Source organism: Zalophus californianus, chromosome 2 (genome assembly GCF_009762305.2).
Source record: "Zalophus californianus isolate mZalCal1 chromosome 2, mZalCal1.pri.v2, whole genome shotgun sequence".
In the NCBI taxonomy this organism is placed as follows: Eukaryota; Metazoa; Chordata; class Mammalia; order Carnivora; family Otariidae; genus Zalophus; species Zalophus californianus.
Genome location: NC_045596.1, coordinates 39,305,596 through 39,324,921, shown reverse-complemented (window position 1 = coordinate 39,324,921; position 19,326 = coordinate 39,305,596). Strand labels below are relative to the sequence as shown.

Genomic DNA, 19,326 nt, shown 5'->3' with positions numbered 1-19,326 from the left:
CTTACTGCTCAGTTTTGAGATTTCTTTATGTATTCTGAACACAAGTCCTATGTCCAATACATGCATTGCGAATATTTTCCTCCAGTCTGTGACTTATCTTCTCATTCACTTAACAGTGTCATTGAAGAGAAAACGGTTTTAATTTTGATGAAGTTCTTTTTTCTATTTCTGGCCTTTTATGGATTGTGCTTTGGGTGTTGTATCCAAGAAATCTTTGCCTAACCTAAGGTATCAAAGATTTCCCTTATGTTTCCTCTATGTGTAAGGAGTTTCTAATCTTAGGTTTACATTTAACCATAGGCTCCATTTTTGGTTAAGTTTTTTACACAGTGAGAGGTATGGCTTGACATTTATTTTTTAGAATATGGACATCCAATTGTTATAGCATCATTTGTTGAAAACAGTAATCTTTCTTTACTAAATTGCTTGTGTACCTTTGTCAAAGGCACATTGATGGATAACAAAAACCAGCTGACTGTAAATGTGTGGATCAATTTCTGGACTCTATAATCTTTCAATCTCTTCTGATCTACTGGTCTGTCTTTATGCCAAAACAACACTAACTTGATTATTGTACCTTTACAAGAAGTCTTGAAATCAGGCGGTGTTAGCTTCCCACTTTGTTCTTTTTCAAAGTTGTTTTAAGTTAATATGGGTCCTTTGCACCCCCATATAAATTTTTAGAATAAACTTGTCGATTTCTTTTAGAAAAAGACCAAAAACAAAACAAAACAAAAACAAAAACCCAAACCATGCTGGGATTTTGATTGTGATTACACTGAATCCACAGATCTATTTGGAGACAAACTGACATCCTAAGAATATTGTGTCTTTCAACCCATGAACAACATATATCTCTCCAACTATTTAGGTCTTTAATTTCTCCCAGCAGTGTTCCATGGTTTTGAGTGTGCAAGTGTTTCACATCTTTTGTCAGAATTATCCTCAGGTATTTCATTTTTTCTGATGCTATTATAAGTTGTATTTGGAAAAATTTCAGTATCCGGTTGCTCATTGCTAATATATAGAAATACAATTGATTTCTGTATATTGACACTTCCTACAACCCTGTCAAACTCACTTATTAAATTCTTATAAATTTTATCAGGTTTTTCCCAAAGAACATCAAACCATCTACAAATAAAAGACAGTTTTACTTTTCTTATTTGATAGCTTTTATTTCCTTTTCTTGCCTGACTTCACTAGCTAGAACCTGCAGCACAATCTTGAATAAAAGTGGTAAAAGTGAATAACCATGTCTTGTTCCTGATCTTAGGGGAAAAAACATTTAAAAGCATTTAGTCTTGCATCATTAAGAATGATTCTAAATGCAGGTTCTTCATAGATGCCCTTTATCAGGTTGAGAGAGTTCCTTTCTATTTCCAGTTTGCAAGAACAGGAGTTAGATTTTGTCAAATGCTTTGCATCTATGAGATGATCACTTGGTTTTTCTTTTACAATTCGTTAATTATGACTTGTTCATATGGTGAATTATATCATGTGATTTTTTTCTAATATTAAACCAACCCTGAATTTTGGGATAGGTCCCACTGGGTCATGATGTATTATCCTTTTTACATATTGTTGGATTTGGCTTGCTATAATTTTGTGTAGAATATTTACATCTATGTTCATGCAGAATACTGATCTTTCCTCATATGTCTTTGTATGCTTTGTTATCAGGATAACTCTGGCGTTGGAAATTTTCTCTACCATTTTGTCTCCAGATCACCACTATGAAGTAGGTCTAATTATCTCCTCTTAAAAATCAGGAGACTGAAGATCAAAAAGAATAAATAACTTGGTTCAAGGCATAAAGCACTAAAGTGGCCAACACCAGACCTGAAATTAGGTAAGACCTCAAATTCTAGCTACCCTTACTAAAGGGACATAGATACCACGAGAAGTCTCCAAAATGAACACTGTTGGGACTTCCCATACTTTTTCTTACACATGTTCCAAACCCTTGGCTAACTTTTGCCAACCAGAAATATCCACCTGATACTCTAATTCTGCAGGAGGACACTATCTTATCCTGTCACTTCGGTTGCCAGTTCTTTCCAGACACCTCCTTCCAAACACCATGTCTTGGGCTTACTATGGAGCTCGTGGAAAACATTCTTACGCTACTGACAGAGACTTTATAACTATTTTAAGAAGAAGCTTTTGATTTTTAAATCATACATAAGTAAATATTTAACTAAATGATTAAAGCTAAATTAATAGATGGCTAAACACATGGCCTTTGGTGATTTAACTTGGATATATGGACACATATATTTTATTGAGTTAAATATAACCGCAATCAACAATTCCACTCACACCAACAAAGGTAAGTCATTTATCACTCACAGATAGCCTCGGATCTGTTGAGGTCATTGTTTGGACTTTCACATTCTATCTTACTGGAGAATTTCTCTGGGTCAACTTCAGAGTCCTAAAAATAAATAAATAAATAAATAAACAAACAAACAACTATACATACATTTTAAATCACAACACAAGAAGAATTCAATGTCAAAACGAGACATTTTTACGTATATCACTAATTTGCATTAAGCATATATGTGAACATTCTGAGCACATATACATTTAATTCCAACACATTTTATTTAAAATTTAAATATAAGCTGGACATCAGCATCTTACAAAATTCTCTAATGGATTAAACGATAATTTTAGAATGCTTGATGAAACCAATGAGCAAATAAGTAAAGGGTTTTTTATAGAACACAGGCACAGATTCACTAAGAATAAGCCATGTGAACTTTATCTCATTTCCTTGTTTTTATATGAATGTTCGCTTAATAAAAGAAATACTATTGATATATCTTGTAACGCAATTAACATATCACAGCAAATGTATGGAAAATCTGAGTTATATAATCATATGATTTGATTTGTTAATCAATTTTTTGAGTTCCTTCTGATGTACAGAATCTCGACTATGTACTTTAAATATATTAATTTCTTCTTTAAAACCCCATGAGGTAGGTGTTATAATTAGGTCTAATTAACAGATAAAGACAGAGAAGCACAAAGAAGATCAATAATTTGCTATAGGTTTCCACATAAGGCAGGCTTTAGAAATAGGACTGCAAACCTAGGTCATGGGATTCCAGAGCACTGACCCTTACTGAACCCAAAGTATGATGACTAATCAACTGCCATCACCCTTAAAGTAGGTACTTAGTGGTATATAACAGAATCTCAATTGTATAAGATTTTTACCAATGTCTTAGGTATATAAATGCTCACAAAAGTAACAATGACAAGCATATCAATCACAGGATCCAAATTAAATCCAGAGACAGAAAGATGGCCCATTGTTACATCAGATGATGAAATTTACTAAAGATTAGGGCATTTATGTGGCTAAAACACTTTTTAGTTTACAAGTATAAGATGAAGAAAACTGACTGAACAGTTCAGTTTTAAAAAGACCATTATTTTTTTTTTAGTTTTGATACCCGCATGCTTGTTATTTTTAAATTTTTTTTATTAACATATAACGTTTATTAACATAAACAAAAATTGTTTGTTTTAGAGGTACAGGTCTTTGATTCATCAGTCTTACATAATACGCAGCGCTCACCATAGTACATACCCTCCCCAATGTCCATCACCCAGCCACCCCATCCTTCCCAACCCCCCTCCACTCCAGCAACCCTCAGTTTGTTTCCTGAGATTAAGAGTCTCTTATGGTTTGTCTCCTTCTCTGGTTTCGTCTTGTTTCATTTTTCCCTCCCTTCCCCTATGATCCTCTGTCTTGTTTCTCAAATTCCTCATATCAGTGAGATCACATGATATTTTTCTTTCTCTGACTTATTTCGTTTAGCATAATACCCTCCACGGCGTTGCAAATGGCAAGTTAAAAAGACCATTAATTTTTAAAATACTTCATCTCAAGTGTTTCCAGAGAAAGGGAAAGGAAACTGATATGTAAGCACTATCCATGACATTTTTACATATATTACCTCATTTGCATCTCACAGCAAAGCTATGAAGCAGCATTATTGTTTCTACTTTAAGATAAACTGATACATAAAATAAGTGACTTGCCCAAGGTCACACAGTAATTAAATATCAAAACAGGAATTCATTCAAACTCATGTTAATATAACTTTAAAGTTCTTGTTTCCCTCGCCACAGCAGGGTCTATTAAGGTCTAGAAGCTCTGCGGCAAGAGAAGCTACACGAATCTCAAAAGGTCTGGGTATAGATGCAATTACAGATTTTAGGAACAGAAGGTGATTATTTCCATTGCAAAATAACTCTCCAAATTGCAAAGTAATTCCGTTTCCTTTAATTCAGTTCCAAAAAATATAGGATTGCCAGACTAAAATGTGTGAACTTCAAAGTCATTACATCCTATTATCTATAAAACACTTCCACAGATAGCTGGAAATGGATTAAGTCCTCTGGGATTCTATTTTGTAATAGTAAAAATGAATTTAAAAATCTCTTTATATGTACCTGTGAAAAATCTTCTGAAAAGAAAATGTTAATAAATCACCAACTGAGAACACATTATTTACCTGTTCTGCATATCCTCTAACCACCTGCCTCTGTTTTAAATTGCTCTCTCCATCAAGACCAGAAGTCTCAATGTGACAGATTCCATCTGGATCAGTAGAAAAGAGTAAGACCATGTCCTGCAGGAATAACCTCATTACAGGAAAGGCGAATAAAGTCCCCAACAGCAACATCTTTCCAGCACTGGTCGACATATTTTTTCTCTTTCCTAACATTAGGGGGAAACAAAAGTATAAAGAGAGTATGAAGACAGAAACATATATAGTCTTATTTTTTCAGTTTTTGTGTATAATTTAAAGCGTGTTTAAACCCTTAGGGTGAATTTTAATCCATTAAATGTTAAAAGGGAAGCCAGAGAAACCTAAATTCCAGAATTTGTTTCACCTGAAAATTGAGTTATTGAGCTAATAAAACATATTTCTCAGCTCCTTTGTCCTTTGAGATTTTGAACTATTATGCTGTTTGAGGTGTAACTGGAATAAAATGAACATTTGCTGGGTTTACTCACGTACAACACAATCCCTGTGTACTGCTGTTGTCAGGTATCAAGGATCCAGAAATGCACAAGACACATCTACTCTCACAGCACTTCCTGTCTGTCTGATAGGATGAATTAAAGAAAACACCAAGGAAGTAAAATAAAAATAAAATGAGGGGCGCCTGGGTGGCTCATATGGTTGGGTGTCTGCCTTTGGCTCAGGTCATGATCTCCAGGTCCTCGAATCGAGCCACACATCGGGCTCCTGGCTGGCTCAGCAGGGAGTCTGCTTCTCCCTCTCCCTCTGGCCTCTCCCCTGCTTGTGTGCTCTCTGTCTCTGTCTCTCTCTCTTAATGAATAAATAAAATCTTAAAAATTTTTTAAAAAATGAAATAAAATGAATATAATACTCAACATTTTAAAAATTATTATACTACTTATTAACACCTCTAATTATCACTTAATAGAAATACTGGTAAGACAGTCCTGAGTCTGATGCAGCTAATCACTAGAAAAGAAGGATGGAAAACATTCACCCTTTTCAGAAGTGTAGTTTTCCGCCATATATATTCATTTTAAGAAAAGATACATCATTTGAAGTTGTCTTGCCTTAAATACCCTGCTTTATGTTAAAGTTTCTGCCATACTTCTCAAGCCTTTTCATACTAACCTGCATGAATTATGCTTCAGAAAGCGTTTTCCTTAGAGTAGAATGAGGAAATCTGTATCACAGAACATCGTATCAACTGGTTAAACAGCATTTCATACACAGTGTCACCAACCAATATTAGGAAGGCTGTCCCATTCCCTTATTGCCTACCTAATAACCATAAAAAACTGGTATTTGTCACAAAAATACACTTATTTCAAAAGTAAAGATTTATTTCCAATTACATTTATAGAGCTAAATATTCACACTCGTTGTCAAAGATGCCTGGGAGATAGCTATATTCTAAATTATGCATCAGATTAAATAGAAATGCCACCTTAGGGCAAAACTTGTATACTTTCTGCTCTACAGAATTATATCCGTTATTTCAAGAAATATTTAGCTTAAAGGGCTACCTAAGAAATACATTTTCAGGGCTTATTTTCCCAAAATATCTAATGCACCAGGTTGAATCCAACTAAAGGAAATCCTTGATTACCTAAAGAGTTGGTTAGTTTACAGAGAAAGGCAAATCAATGATTTTGTCCTTACCATTCTTTTTCCCAGTGTTTGTGCACACCCGTTCACTCTTCGTGGAGGAAAGTAAGAGAGAACATCCAAAAACATAGGTATGGGTCATATTTCAAAGGTTCAGTCCTAAAAATCTAGGAGTAGTGATTTCATTCCATAGAAAATGGGGATTCACAAGCTTCACCAGAAGAAGGCGGATGGGATATTACTTCTATTTACTAACTCCTGTGACAGAGTAATGGATGGACTCTGGGTGTCAAGCTAGTTTGGTGTAGGAATGGCCAAAAAAACTAATGTGAAGTTATTGAAATAATTCAGGAGAAGAATGAAGATGGTCAGAAGGCAGCAGCAACAGAGATAAACAGAAGATTAATTCAAGACATATTTGGGTTTTTTGACTTAACTACATGTTTTAGGACTTACCACACCACATTTTATGACTGAACTACATGTAAAGGAGTTACCAAGCATGACTCTACAGTCTCTGACTTGTATGATGGGATGATTGAATGGTGCCTTTCACCACATCTCAAATTTTCGATCAACTAGTTGCATGAGAGGGCAGATAATAAACTCAGATTGGAAAGTTTTTATCTGAAGCGGGATGTGAAACCGAGGATGTGCTGCAATTTGAGGGTTCTGATCTTATGCTCATGGGTACAGATATAAATGTGGAAGTCCTAGGAACATAGAGGGCAGGTGACACCAGGTAAGGACATGAGATTCCTTAGGGAAGGAGACTTCAAGGTAATAAAGAAGTGGAAGGAGACCCCAGGGAAAGTAATATCAGAGAAATCTAGAGAGAAGGAAACTTCAAAAAGGGAGTAATCCTAGTGAAGCAGCAAAGGGGCCAAGCCTATGGTATTCAGTGATTAGGATGTCTGTTGACTATGGAAAATGCTGATAGAGTGAAATTGTTGCTGGGAGTATGAATAAGGAAGTGAGACCTCCATGAACCAGAGAGCGACTAGAAGTTGAAGAAGTAGAATATTTCATGATGTTTAGCTATGAAAGGAAATAAGGCGTAAAAGCAGCCACTGCAATGAAAGGTAAGTCAAAGGACAAAGGATGAGAGTAATTGGACATGAACATGAGATGTACGAAAGGAGTCCATGGAACAGGCAAGGTAGAAGACAGAGCACTGAGTGGGGGATGCTGGTGGAAGCTATGGAGAAACAAGGAATGGGATTAACAACACAGAGGAAAGGATTCCTACCACAATAAAGGGAGGTGCCTCTTCATCTAAGGTCAGAAGAAAGTTGTTGAAAATGTGAATGATCCACGAAGGAATGGGGGGTACACAATTCATGTTTCATGGCCTCTACTTTTTCTATGAGGAAAGCTACAAGGAAAATTTGCTAAGAATTTGTAAAGATAGGAAGAGAAGACAGACTTGACTCTTAGGGTTAGGAATTTTATTTTTCTTTCAGACATAAGAAGTAGGGTTCCTCTAAAGGACAAGTTTATTTATTCTACATTGGAACAAAATTTAAATGAAGCCAATTTCATAATTAACTTCACTTTTCCCTATTTGGAGTATACACCAGGATTTCAAAAAAAATACCTAATTTGCCCAGCAGCTAGCTAGTTCAGATCAATAAACATCTACAGACCTTAATTTATGCCAGTTACACGTTAGGTGCTAAGAACACAAATGGTTCATATATGGTCACCACCCTATACAAGTTATGGTTGAAATTAGAAAAAGAGACACAAACAGTACTTTCATAAGAGAGAGGTATGCATGCCCAGGTTACTATGGGAGCCAAGAGTTGGGGTGTTTAGCCCTGGAGGAGGTGAGTCTTGATGGATGACCAAGAGTGACTCAGGTGAAGAAAGGTGGGACAGTGTATCAGTCAAGGTACAAAGACATAGGGCAAGAGAGAGCTCGTGTGTGAAAGCAACTGCAAGCGAGTGACAATGCTCACTGCCACATTTAACTAGCTCTGAAGATTTCTCACTGCGGTAGACTCAAAAGGAGACTATATTTCCTTACCCAACAAAGAATTAAAGCTAGTAGGAGGACCTTCTTCTCCCACAGCCTGAATGTTCAGCTAGAATTTCGTGCACCTACTTGGTTGTATGTGCTTCTGAACTACTCTCATTGGACAGAACATTGCTCTCACAATCCCTCCTTCAGGCAAACTTCTAGACCCATTTCGCTTCTTTAAGAGTTCAAGATCACACATCTTTGCTACATAAGCCTTGGGAAACATTGGGAAGGACACACTGGACTATTAACTGTGATTCCACTGGAGTGGGAGGAAGGGGAGAGGTAAGAAGGAAGGGTGGAGAATGCAAACTTCTACTTCTCGCTTTAACAAATTTAAAGAGAGAAAGATGAGAATTATGAACAAATTTTTCTCTGATTTTTTTTAGCATTTTCCCATAAGATGCTAAAAAAATTTATAATAAGCAAATAATGAATAATCGTTGCATACAACAGCAAACATTTAACAGATGCTCTATATTCACCAGCTGATTTAATTTTTGTATCAATGTTATGTGGTCGGTCCTATAAATGAACTATGATCCCTGCCCCTCTGCCTTTATAAATGAGAAAAACTGGTTTTGGCAAATTAGGTAACTTGCTCAAAGTCACACAGCTCCTAAGTGGTCCTGGGATTTAAAACAAGGCTGGTAGCTCCAGAGCCCATCTCTCAAGAAGCAGACTTTACTCCAGCTACACTCACTTCCTGATGACCACCAAATAAAAAATGTTTTAGTTGTATATTAGAAAGCGAATTTGAAGAACCATCACTTTCGAAAACATCACACAAAAGGTTGGTTACCTTAGAAGGCCACTGATGTTTAGTCTTATTTAAGCAGCATGAAATTCTATGAATTGACGAGATTCATGAATTTATGATAGTCCTAAAATGTTAACATTAGCCAGTATTTTGAAACTCCTAAATTCAACACAGTGATTTTTAAAGATCAGAAAATAATGTAGAGTCCTGGAGGGAAGGCACTGTATCTATTTTTTTTAAATCTATTTTTCCTTTAAATCTCAATCTCTCAGGGCCTACAACACAGTAAGGCACTCAAATTTGTTAAGTGATTAATAGTTTTGTTTTCAACACACTTCTATTATCCTTGAAACAGAACTTAAAACCTTATAAACAGCTGTTATTTGAAAGGCAATATTGAGAAAGTTAGGTTTTCCATAATAGCTCATTCCAACTTAACTGAGGTATAATAAAGTTTAAATGTTTAATTTCTATATTAGTGTGTTATTTCCCAAGATACTTGCCCAAAGACAAGCACCATGTGAAAGACCACATATTACAAATAAGAATCAAATTATCTGCACAGAAATGTTAATACGCTTCTTCCAAAAGCTTGCACAATTTAATGGCTTCATACTTTCACCTTAATTTTGTTGAGGAATAATTTGTTTTCTAAAGTGATGTCTTTGCATTTCATAAAAATTTAAGTTAGCCTGTTTAAATCGACAAGGCATGGTCTTACAACCTACCTTTATTTCTTTATATCCTTATAATTTGTTCCAAGAACAATATGGGGGGTGAAAGGTATTATTTCTTCTGCAATACCAAACAAAAGCAAATTACATAAAATAACAGATAAAAGGACCAAGTTACCAGATTCTATTATGAAATGCAATCATAAAGTGGTACCTTGGGATAGACCTTAAACAATTGAATAGAATATTGCATCTTCTCTTTAAGTTTATATGCAAATCATCTAAAATAGATCTGGACTACGTCCAAAAGGACACCTGAGAAAAAAATTATACCAGGTCTCCCACTATGCAATTTTAATATTTACAAAATCATGCCATGTCCTAAAGAGTTCTCACATGTTGATTAAATAACTTGATAATGTGGCAAACTCCAGCTAATAGTTATTACTAACCTACAAAAATCATCATAGTGGCTAACCTTTACTTAGCACTTAGAAAGGGCTAGGTTCTATTGATTACTGTTTTATTACTATTAAATTCATAACGAAGAGAACTGGGGTTTAGCTAGCTTATGCAATTTGCCCAAAGCTAAATATAGCTACTAAGTGAGAAAATCAGGATTAGAACTTATTTAGAACTTAAAAAAGCAAACAAACACACATTATCAACTTTAAACCTAGCACTAGAAGTCAACAATCATTTATAGACAAAAACCTATATTTAAAAATAGATATAAGAAGCATTCTTCCCATTTGCTAAATTTGGTATTGCTGAGTAATTTTTAAATTGTTCAAAATCTGGACTTTGTTCATCATATAATCATTCTAAAATACTATTTCCTACAACTATTTTTTGAGGGTAAGACTGTATCAATAACACCTCTCTATCCCTGGCACATGATAAAGACATAAATGTTATCAAATGATTCATAGCAGTATTTTAGTAGAATACTCATGACTTTAAAATGAAAACCATGAGCTTTTCCTATTATTTTTAGTTTTCTATAATACATGAGTTTTTCTGGTTAGCTTTAGATCAGATATAAGAAAAAAAAATAGACCAAATTTTTCCTTATCTAAGTACAAGTCATATCATCCTACAAAGGAGGAAAAAAAAAGCTAGTTTTGTTTCTGGATCTTTAAAACGGATGTTGAGAAAGTCACTGAAGAATTCTAATAATGAACAGAATTCAGAATCCTTCAGGTTTCAGCTTAAGTATCACTTTATGTGAGCAGCTTGCCCTAACTATCTCCTCTGTGCTCAAATAAACTGGAAGACAATTCTACTATCAGGATAAGCCTTTGAGTTATTTTTCTCCCTAAAGTAAACAAAACAAAAATTACATCATCTAGTTGAACTCTTGGTCAGTCAAAAGAGGCTTAAATTTGTTCAAAATATACCTTTTATTAGAAAACTAGCCTTTTGAACCTAAATGTCTTTTGTTCAGACTTGGTAACTAGAATAGAATCGAATCTCTAGTCTGACCAATTTAGAATTACAATCTTGGGAACTTAAGAGTTGAAACAAGAACACTAAAGTCAATCCAAGAAATGTATTAAATACTCTGAGATGTCAGAAGAAACAGTGGCAGCATCTGTCGAAGGGAACCTGTCAAGTCAGCTCAGAGGCTGAAGGAAGTGCTTGCCTACTTCTGGGCTCAAAGCTCAGTCTTCTAGCTCTTCACATTTTCTCCCTTGGGGATTTAAGTCAAACTCCTCACTTCAAAATCACCTCTAAACAGACTGATGACTTCAAAATTGCTTACCATAGCCTTTCCATCTGACTAGAACTCCTGTAGCATGTTCCTATTTGCCCATGGGGCATTTTCACTGCATGCCTGTCTTGCTATCATTTCCAGTTCATCCTACCTGAGGTGAATTTAATGCTCCCTGTTTCTATTGGTGGTACTTTTATCCTCCAAAGCTCAAAAATCGCAGAAGTTCACCAAATTTAATTGGGTTCTTCTTCACAGTATCTCTTCTATGAACCCCTTCCTGTACGTTGCATCTACTGCTAGTAATGCCCTGGACTGATGGGCAGAGGCAGAGTTACCCTCTTTGTAGAACCTGTTCCCAGGACCCGAGTGGACCAATATTCCTCAAGCACAGCTTTCACCACATTCCTTCTCTGCTCAAAAGATGGAAATGAGCAAAGGGTGGGGGGGGGGGGGGTGGGGGGAAAGAGAGACAGACACACACACAAACCAAGAAACAGACTCTTAACTCTAGAGAACATGATGGTTACCAGAGGGGAGGGTGGGGGATGGGTGAAATCGGTGTTAGGAATCAAGAAGTGCACTTGTGATGAGCACTGGGTGATGTATGGAAGTGTTCAATCACTACACTGTACAGTTGAAATTAATATTACACTAACTGGAATTTAAATAAAAACTTAAAAAAAAAAGATGGATTCTGTAGAGGCTGCTTTTAGGTAACAGGCTTGAGCGATGGAAACTTGACCCAGGCAAAAGGGCCCACAGCGACCCCCCTGGCTAAATACAGCCAGGCCCATCAGGTGACCCACCTCAAAATATCTATAAGCCTTAACTGAGCAATGGGTTACTTTCAACCAGGTACGATTACCAAAAAGGGGAGACATTCCTTATGTCGTCAGATCTCCTCACCTTCCCCCTTTAAAAACAGCCTCCACCCGCTGCCTCGTGGCAGTCTCCTCTGCCGTCCTGCCCGCGGCTCCCTTGTGGTGTGTTCAATAAGCTGCTATCGCCTTTGTTCTGCCTCAGGTGAATTCTTTCACCGCCCCCACACCATGCGCGCTTCCAAATGATCATCGCCCCACGTTTGGGGGTCCCTGTCCAATCAGAGAGACACTGCAGATTCTCTACCCCTGAAGGAAAATATCTCTGATGGTTAATTTTAAGTGTCAGCTTCATGAGGGATGCCCAGACGCTGGTTAAACATTACTTCCGGGTGTGTCTGTGAAAGTGTTTCTGGGAGAAATTAGCCTTCAAGTTGAACTGAGTAAGGCAGACGGTCCTCCCCAGTGTGGGTGGGTATCATCCAATCCCTTGAGAAGAAAAAGGCAGAGTAAAGTTGAATTTACTCTCTGCCTTCCTGAGGCTTGAGCTGGGACACTGATCTCCTCACCTCAGCATCTCTGGTTCTCAGGCCTTCAGACTTGGACAGGAATCTACACCATCAGCTCTGTGGCTCTCAGGCCCTCAAACCACACTGCTAGCCTTCCCGAGACTCCAGCTTGCGGGTACTGGGGCTTCATAGCTTCCTTTATCATGTGAGCCAATTCCTGATAATAAATCTCATTCCTATTGGTTCTATTTTTCTGGACAACCCTGATTAATACACCATTCAAGGAGTAGCCTGGTGTTGGAAGTCCCTCCACAGAAGGCCTCAAACTCCCTCTCTTTTCATTTCTCATTACTGCTCCTAGAACTGGTTTCCCCCTCAGGCCAAGTCAATATACTCAGTATCCCCAGAACACTCCCCAAGCCTTCCTAACCTCAATATGGGGGGAGAGGTGACATCATAAACTTGTTTGTAAAGCAGTTAACATATCAGATTCAGAACTTCACACATCTGTTCTAATGATGACTTTTTAAAAAATAGATACATTTCTCATGAAAGGGAACACCGGACAATATTCCAAACTTTGTAATTCATTTTCATAAAAGTATGAAAAGTGAAAATTTCATTTTCATAAAGACACAGGAAGTGTTTGCGGTACAATATTAGGCTAAACAATTAGAATAAAAATATATGGAGTAATCTTTATTTTGTAAAACATACACACAATGCACACAGGACTTGAAGATACGGCAGTGTTATAATTTGTTGTCTCTGGATACTAGGATCACATGTATAATTTGTAAATGTAGATTTACAATATACAGCACAGTTCCAAACTCACATTTACAGACTATTCTTAGCTACACAGTCTTTCTGTTTAATAAATACTGAAGATACAGGTCTCCGTGACAGCAAATAATGCTTTGGAAAAGACCTCCTATTATGAATGCTTTCTGTTGCTGCAAAGGGGAGAGTTTTATAAGCCTCTAGTTTTGTGTACAAAAAAAGAACATTCTTCCCCATTTTTCAGTATCCCTTTCCTCCACTGGTAGCTCTTATCTTTTTCTTCATATCTCATCTTGTTTTTCATATCCATTCATATTTTTCATATCCCATCCTCTTCTTAATCCCAAATTATAACATCCAGGATTAAAAACTATCTGCTAGCTTTCCTTCTTATGAAGTTTAATTCTTTCCATTCCACTTATACATAAGTTATAGAAGCTTTTGCTTTATCAACTCCTGGATTGACAACGGCTTATATAGATCTTTCTTGACTTATGAAAGGGTTAAATCCCAATAATCTTCTTGCAAGTGGAAAACATTGTAGGTGGAAATGCATGTAATACACCTAACCTACGGAACATCATAGCTTAGCCTACCCTACCTTAAACGTGCTCAGAATGCTTACATAAGCCTACACTTGGGTAAAATCATCTAACACAAAACCTATTTTTATAATAAAGTGTTGAAGATCTCATGTAAGTTACTGACTACTGTACTGAAAGTGAAAAAAACAGACTGGTTCTATGGGTACAAAATGATTCATTGTTTACCCTCGTGATCACCGGGCTGACTCAGAATGAGGCTCCCTGCTGCTGCCCAGCATCATGAGAATATCTTACCATACGCTAGCCCAGGAAAAGGTCAAAATTCAAATTCTGAAGTAAGGTTTCCACTGAATGATTACTGCCTTTGAAACACTGTAAAGTCAAAGAATCCTAAATCAGACCATCGTAAATCAGGACCATCTATACATTTTGGTTCTGGTAGGACACCTGAATTAAATTCACTACAGGTCCTTAATAAATATTAGTTGAAAACATCCACCACCACCATCACCAAAAAGGGTCCTGATCACATCTAAGAGGGAAGAAAGTAACATTCTGCATGTTTCTAAATGACACATGTATATTCCCTAGCCCAGTTCCTGTTACACTTACCTACTGTAAACTTTAGTTACTAAATTGTTGATCTGTTTGTCAATTTTGTATTTGCGGTAATCTTCCAAACCATCTTTTATTGCAATAATTGTCAGGACCACCACGAGAGGTAGCATCGTAATTTCCTTTTGGAAGGCTTCTACCAAAGGCACCCAGTTCAAGACAGCTAGAAACAGGAAATATAAATTGGCGGCCCTGCAATCCAAACACACACAAGGAAGGGTTAACAAATCACATAAAAGCCTAAAGCAAAAGGAACAAAAATATCTTAGGGCATTTTCCTACATTTCCCTTAGTTGATTTTCAATGTGACAGAATAGTGAACTAGCCATACCTGACATATCTGAACAACCTGTCACTCCTGTAGATATCCAGCTCATGGCTTTACTGTAATAAATGAGGTATTCTTTATTAAATATATGGTATGACAGTCTTGGGTTGTGAAAACATAAGAAACATCACAGAAAACACTATTTTCTTTTTAAAAGCTCAAAAGAGGGGCGCCTGGGTGGCTCAGTCATTAAGCATTTGCCTTCAGCTCAGGTCATGATCCCAGAGGTACCGGGATCGAGCCCCGCATCGGGGTCCCTGCTCCGCGGGAAGCCTGCTTCTCCCTCTCCCACTCCCCCTGCTTGTGTTCCCTCTCTCATTGTGTCTCTCTCTGTCAAATAAATAAATTAAAAAAAAACTTTAATAAATAAAAAATAAAAGCTCAAAAAATTTAGAGGAAATTCAGTGTTAACACACTGTAGAAATAAATTTTTCAAAACCCCAACTCTCTAGCCTTCAGAAGTTAATCTGCATGTCCAAACATTAGATTCAAACAAGGCTCAAGATAAATAAAGACGCCTGGGAGGTTTTTTTTCCCCTTGAAACCAACCCTTCTATTTCAGCTTTTATGAGATTCATTTTTTCAGGAACTTCCTCCACTCCTTTATTTTATATATTCAAATACTCCTCCACTGGCCCCTAAGGTAAATTCAAGTAGCCCATTTCCTTAAAAGAAATAGAATCTCAATCCTGCATAGCCCCTCAAGTTTTTATCACATATTTTCCTTATTAACCATTAAACTTCTCAAAATTAATTTACCCCCATTTCTCCTTCCTCATCTCCAACTCCTTGTATTCTGAAAATTCTTTCTTAACCTTTTTTGCTACTTTTTTTTCTTTTTTAAAGATTTTATTTATTTATTTGACAGAGAGAGACACAGCGAGAGAGGGAACACAAGCAGGGGGAGTGGGAGAGGGAGAAGCAGGCCTCCCGCGGAGCAGGGAGCCTGATGTGGGGCTCGATCCCAGGACCCTGGGACCATGACCCGAGCCGAAGGCAGACACTTAATGACTGAGCCACCCAGGCGCCCCTTTTGCTACTTTTTTGGCCTCAATTATTTCCATGTGGACTGTATCCAAACCAACAGCACTGACCCTGAACTCTGTTCAAGTTTCAGATTCTAATTCATAAGAGACAGAATCACCCGTAGCATGTAAAGCCATTAATTCAGCAAATTCACATCTATATTTTAAACGTATCCATCATTCAATAAATGTATATGGAACCTACATACAGTGAATAATGAGAATGACTATATGCAAAATGAATAATGAATGTTGAGAATCTGTATATTCACATTCGCATCTCAAACTCAACATTTATAAAAACCAAATCATCTAGCCAAGTTTCTTTTTATTCCTGTCTTTACTTTTTCTGCTAATCCTCCTGGTCATTCTCAGCTCAATATGTTCATACCATCTTTTTACTTAATTCCCTGCATTTAATCCATAATATCTGTAATAATCCTTCTTTTTGTTCCCACATTTTTCTAAGCTCAGGTCTTACCACTCGCCAGGGTATATATAGCATCTCCCTAAATGTTCTCTCTGCCTTTGCTTTGTTTCTAATTGCGCCAGGCAGAGGGCTCTACTTTCCAGACCTCAAGCAATGTATGCTACTGCCTTTCTGCTTTTACTTATCATACTCCTTCCCCCATCTGAAAGGTGCTTTGCCAACACCTCTGCCTTGAAAATCTCACTCGCTTTCCATAATTAAGTTCAAATGCCCTTTCCTCTTCTCTTGCTCCATTATTTCTCTTCTGAGGCTTCTATCCTACTTGTTAGCACTTTATAACACTCGTCACAGCCGCTGTGTCTTTTCATTGTATACGCATCTTGTTTCCCTTGCTAAAAGCAAACTCCATTAGGAAACGAGCACCATTTAGATATGTATTTCCTTCAATGCCTAAACTCATAGGAGAGCTTCAATAAATACATATTAAACTGAACTACATGTCGTTGCTTCACCTAGTGAAGAGCTCTATTTCCCCATATCATCAAGTAAGAAAAAGCTCAAATTAAAACGCAGCATGGTCTAATAGAAAGAACACAGAAGCAAGAGTGAAAAGACTCAAGGCTATAGGGTCAGCTCCTAATCACTGGCACGACATTGGGTAAACCAGTGTAACAAACTTCGTTTCCTAATCTATAATATGAAAATAACAATATCTTCTCTGGTCAAGAGAAAGCATTTACCACTTATAAAGTGCTATGTGAACATAAGGGCTCATCATTTCACAACAAACTCTACTAGAATCGTCAAAGTAAATGTCCCAAGTCTTACCTCAGGTAACATATAATGTTATAGAAATGAAAGATCTTATGTTAACTAGAATAACAAAGAACATGCTAAGACTTTTACCTGTGAAATTGTTCAAATAAATTTCTTGGCACAAAATTTAGAAGTGTGTACTTTGTTGTCCGTATTCGGTTATTCATGTAGGTGCCAGAGTACTTTTCATACTCATCCTTGAAGGGCCACAGGTGGGGAACAACAACCCGGTGCTTTCCTGCCAGTTTGGGAGTCCGAGAGGACCTGCCCCCGCAGACAAGCAGAGAGGAATAGCTGTATGGCCTCTCATCCTCGCCTCTGTTTCTACCGCCCATCAGCCATTGCCAGCGATACCTGGCCCATTGTAGACACTCAGTCATGTCCAAAATGCTGTGAGATCCAGGATATGCAGGTGACCTGGCAAAACAAACAAAAACCCACTAAAACACTCCTCATAAGCTTCTGGAAAGTCTTAAAGGATAGTAAGGGTAGTAAAATTAAAATTTTTTCCCACAGCAAATAAATATATGATCCAATGGTTCAATGGGTATAAAGTAAAACTACTCTTTGGAACTAGTAAATGGAAGAAAGTAAAACTAGTCTTTGGAACTCCATTTTAGCCAAATTTTTTATTAAATAAAGCATATACCTTCTGCCTCAAGAGCCAACCATGTGACCATTTAAGCAACAGGAGACAGCACCTAAAGGCGACCCCGTAACCTGAAGCAAATAATCTGGGTTTAATGTGCACAAGTCTCTTAAGTTATCTGATAATTATTTTTCTCATCTTTGAAATGGGAGTGCCACACATATGAGGCAATTTATGTAAGGATTTAATGAGTAACATGTAAATTATCCAGCATAAAGCCTGATGCAGAATAAGCAGTCAATAAAATCCATTCTGTGAAGATTACAAAAATGACCACAAATTCTTTCCATCCCTGTATGTACAACCCTTCACCTGTCAAGTGATGGAACCCAATGAATCTGGGCTTGGCCATGTGCTTTTCTTTGGGTAATGAAACACCAGTAAACATGATGCAAGCAGAGAGTTGCAAGCAAGAAAAGTGCTTGCCCATGGAACTCCCTCTCTCTCCCTCCCTCTTAAAACTCTGTGGCCCCTACCAGGGGTCTGAGTACAGGCCAGTCTACTAGACGATAAGTCCCCATGACCCACTTACCACCATTGCTCCTGTCAAAATATGGGTAAGGCCAACGACTACCAGCGGACCATTAACCCAATGTGTGCCCAGTGACCCAATCTAGAACAGAGATGAGTTGTCCCAACTGAGCTTGATCCAAATTGCCAACCCGCCAAATTGTGAATCAATAAAAATGACATCACCAAGTTCTGGGATGGTTATAAAACAAAATCTAACTCTTATATGGTCTCTCCTTTATTTTCCTTATTTCCAAGTTTTCCTTATTTTCCAAGAAATCTGGCCCTGCCTAGAATGTGAGCTCATGAATTTAAAAGAAAACAAAAGCTAAAAGCATATTCCAAGCATTTTGCAAAGCAGTTTACATGCATTATCTTATTTAATATTTACATCAATTTTACGATACAGGTATTATTTCTATTTTACAAAAGAGGAAACAGGCTTAGAGAATAAAGTAACTTGCTAAAACTTATATGGTTAGTAAGGAGGTAAAGCTGATTCAGACTAACTCGTTCTAACAACAATTTCTGCTTTAACTGTTAATGCACTTCACTGATCTTTGTAATCCAGAGTAGCTGGTGCTTAGTAGATGCTCAATAAAAGTCCAAGCTTGGTAACAAGCATGTCACCAAGTGTGTAGAGGACAAAGTCTGGAAGCCTTGGTTTCTATCCTTGCTTTATCAGTGCCACTGCATTTATTTATCCACTTCTATGGGAATTCACCTCTGGAGATTCTTATTTAGTAAATCAGTGAGTATGTCCTGATAATCTGAACTGTTAACAAAACTCCACAGACTTCATCTGGAGAAAAATGAGGTTATGTGCTAGAACCTAGAGTAGGCTAGGAATACTGAGATGATCTAAGACCTAGATCCCCTTTCTCCAAGCACTCAGGGTCTAGGTGGGGTGACAGCCATGTAAATACATAAATGCAATCCCAGGGATAAAACGTTGTTTGAGGG

General features: G+C 37.2%; 1 protein-coding gene across 1 annotated transcript in view; it reads right to left on the bottom strand.

The window, feature by feature from the left end:
* The window catches only part of ATP10D (ATPase phospholipid transporting 10D (putative)), a 101,343-nt gene that overhangs the window by 55,967 nt on the left and 26,050 nt on the right, over positions 1-19,326 (bottom strand). Inside the window, 6 exon segments of the mRNA XM_035726135.1 lie at positions 2,353-2,365; positions 2,368-2,437; positions 4,539-4,655; positions 4,657-4,744; positions 14,603-14,797; positions 17,295-17,621. Coding sequence (XP_035582028.1) covers positions 2,353-2,365; positions 2,368-2,437; positions 4,539-4,655; positions 4,657-4,744; positions 14,603-14,797; positions 17,295-17,584 — 773 coding nt within the window. The 5' untranslated portion in view covers positions 17,585-17,621.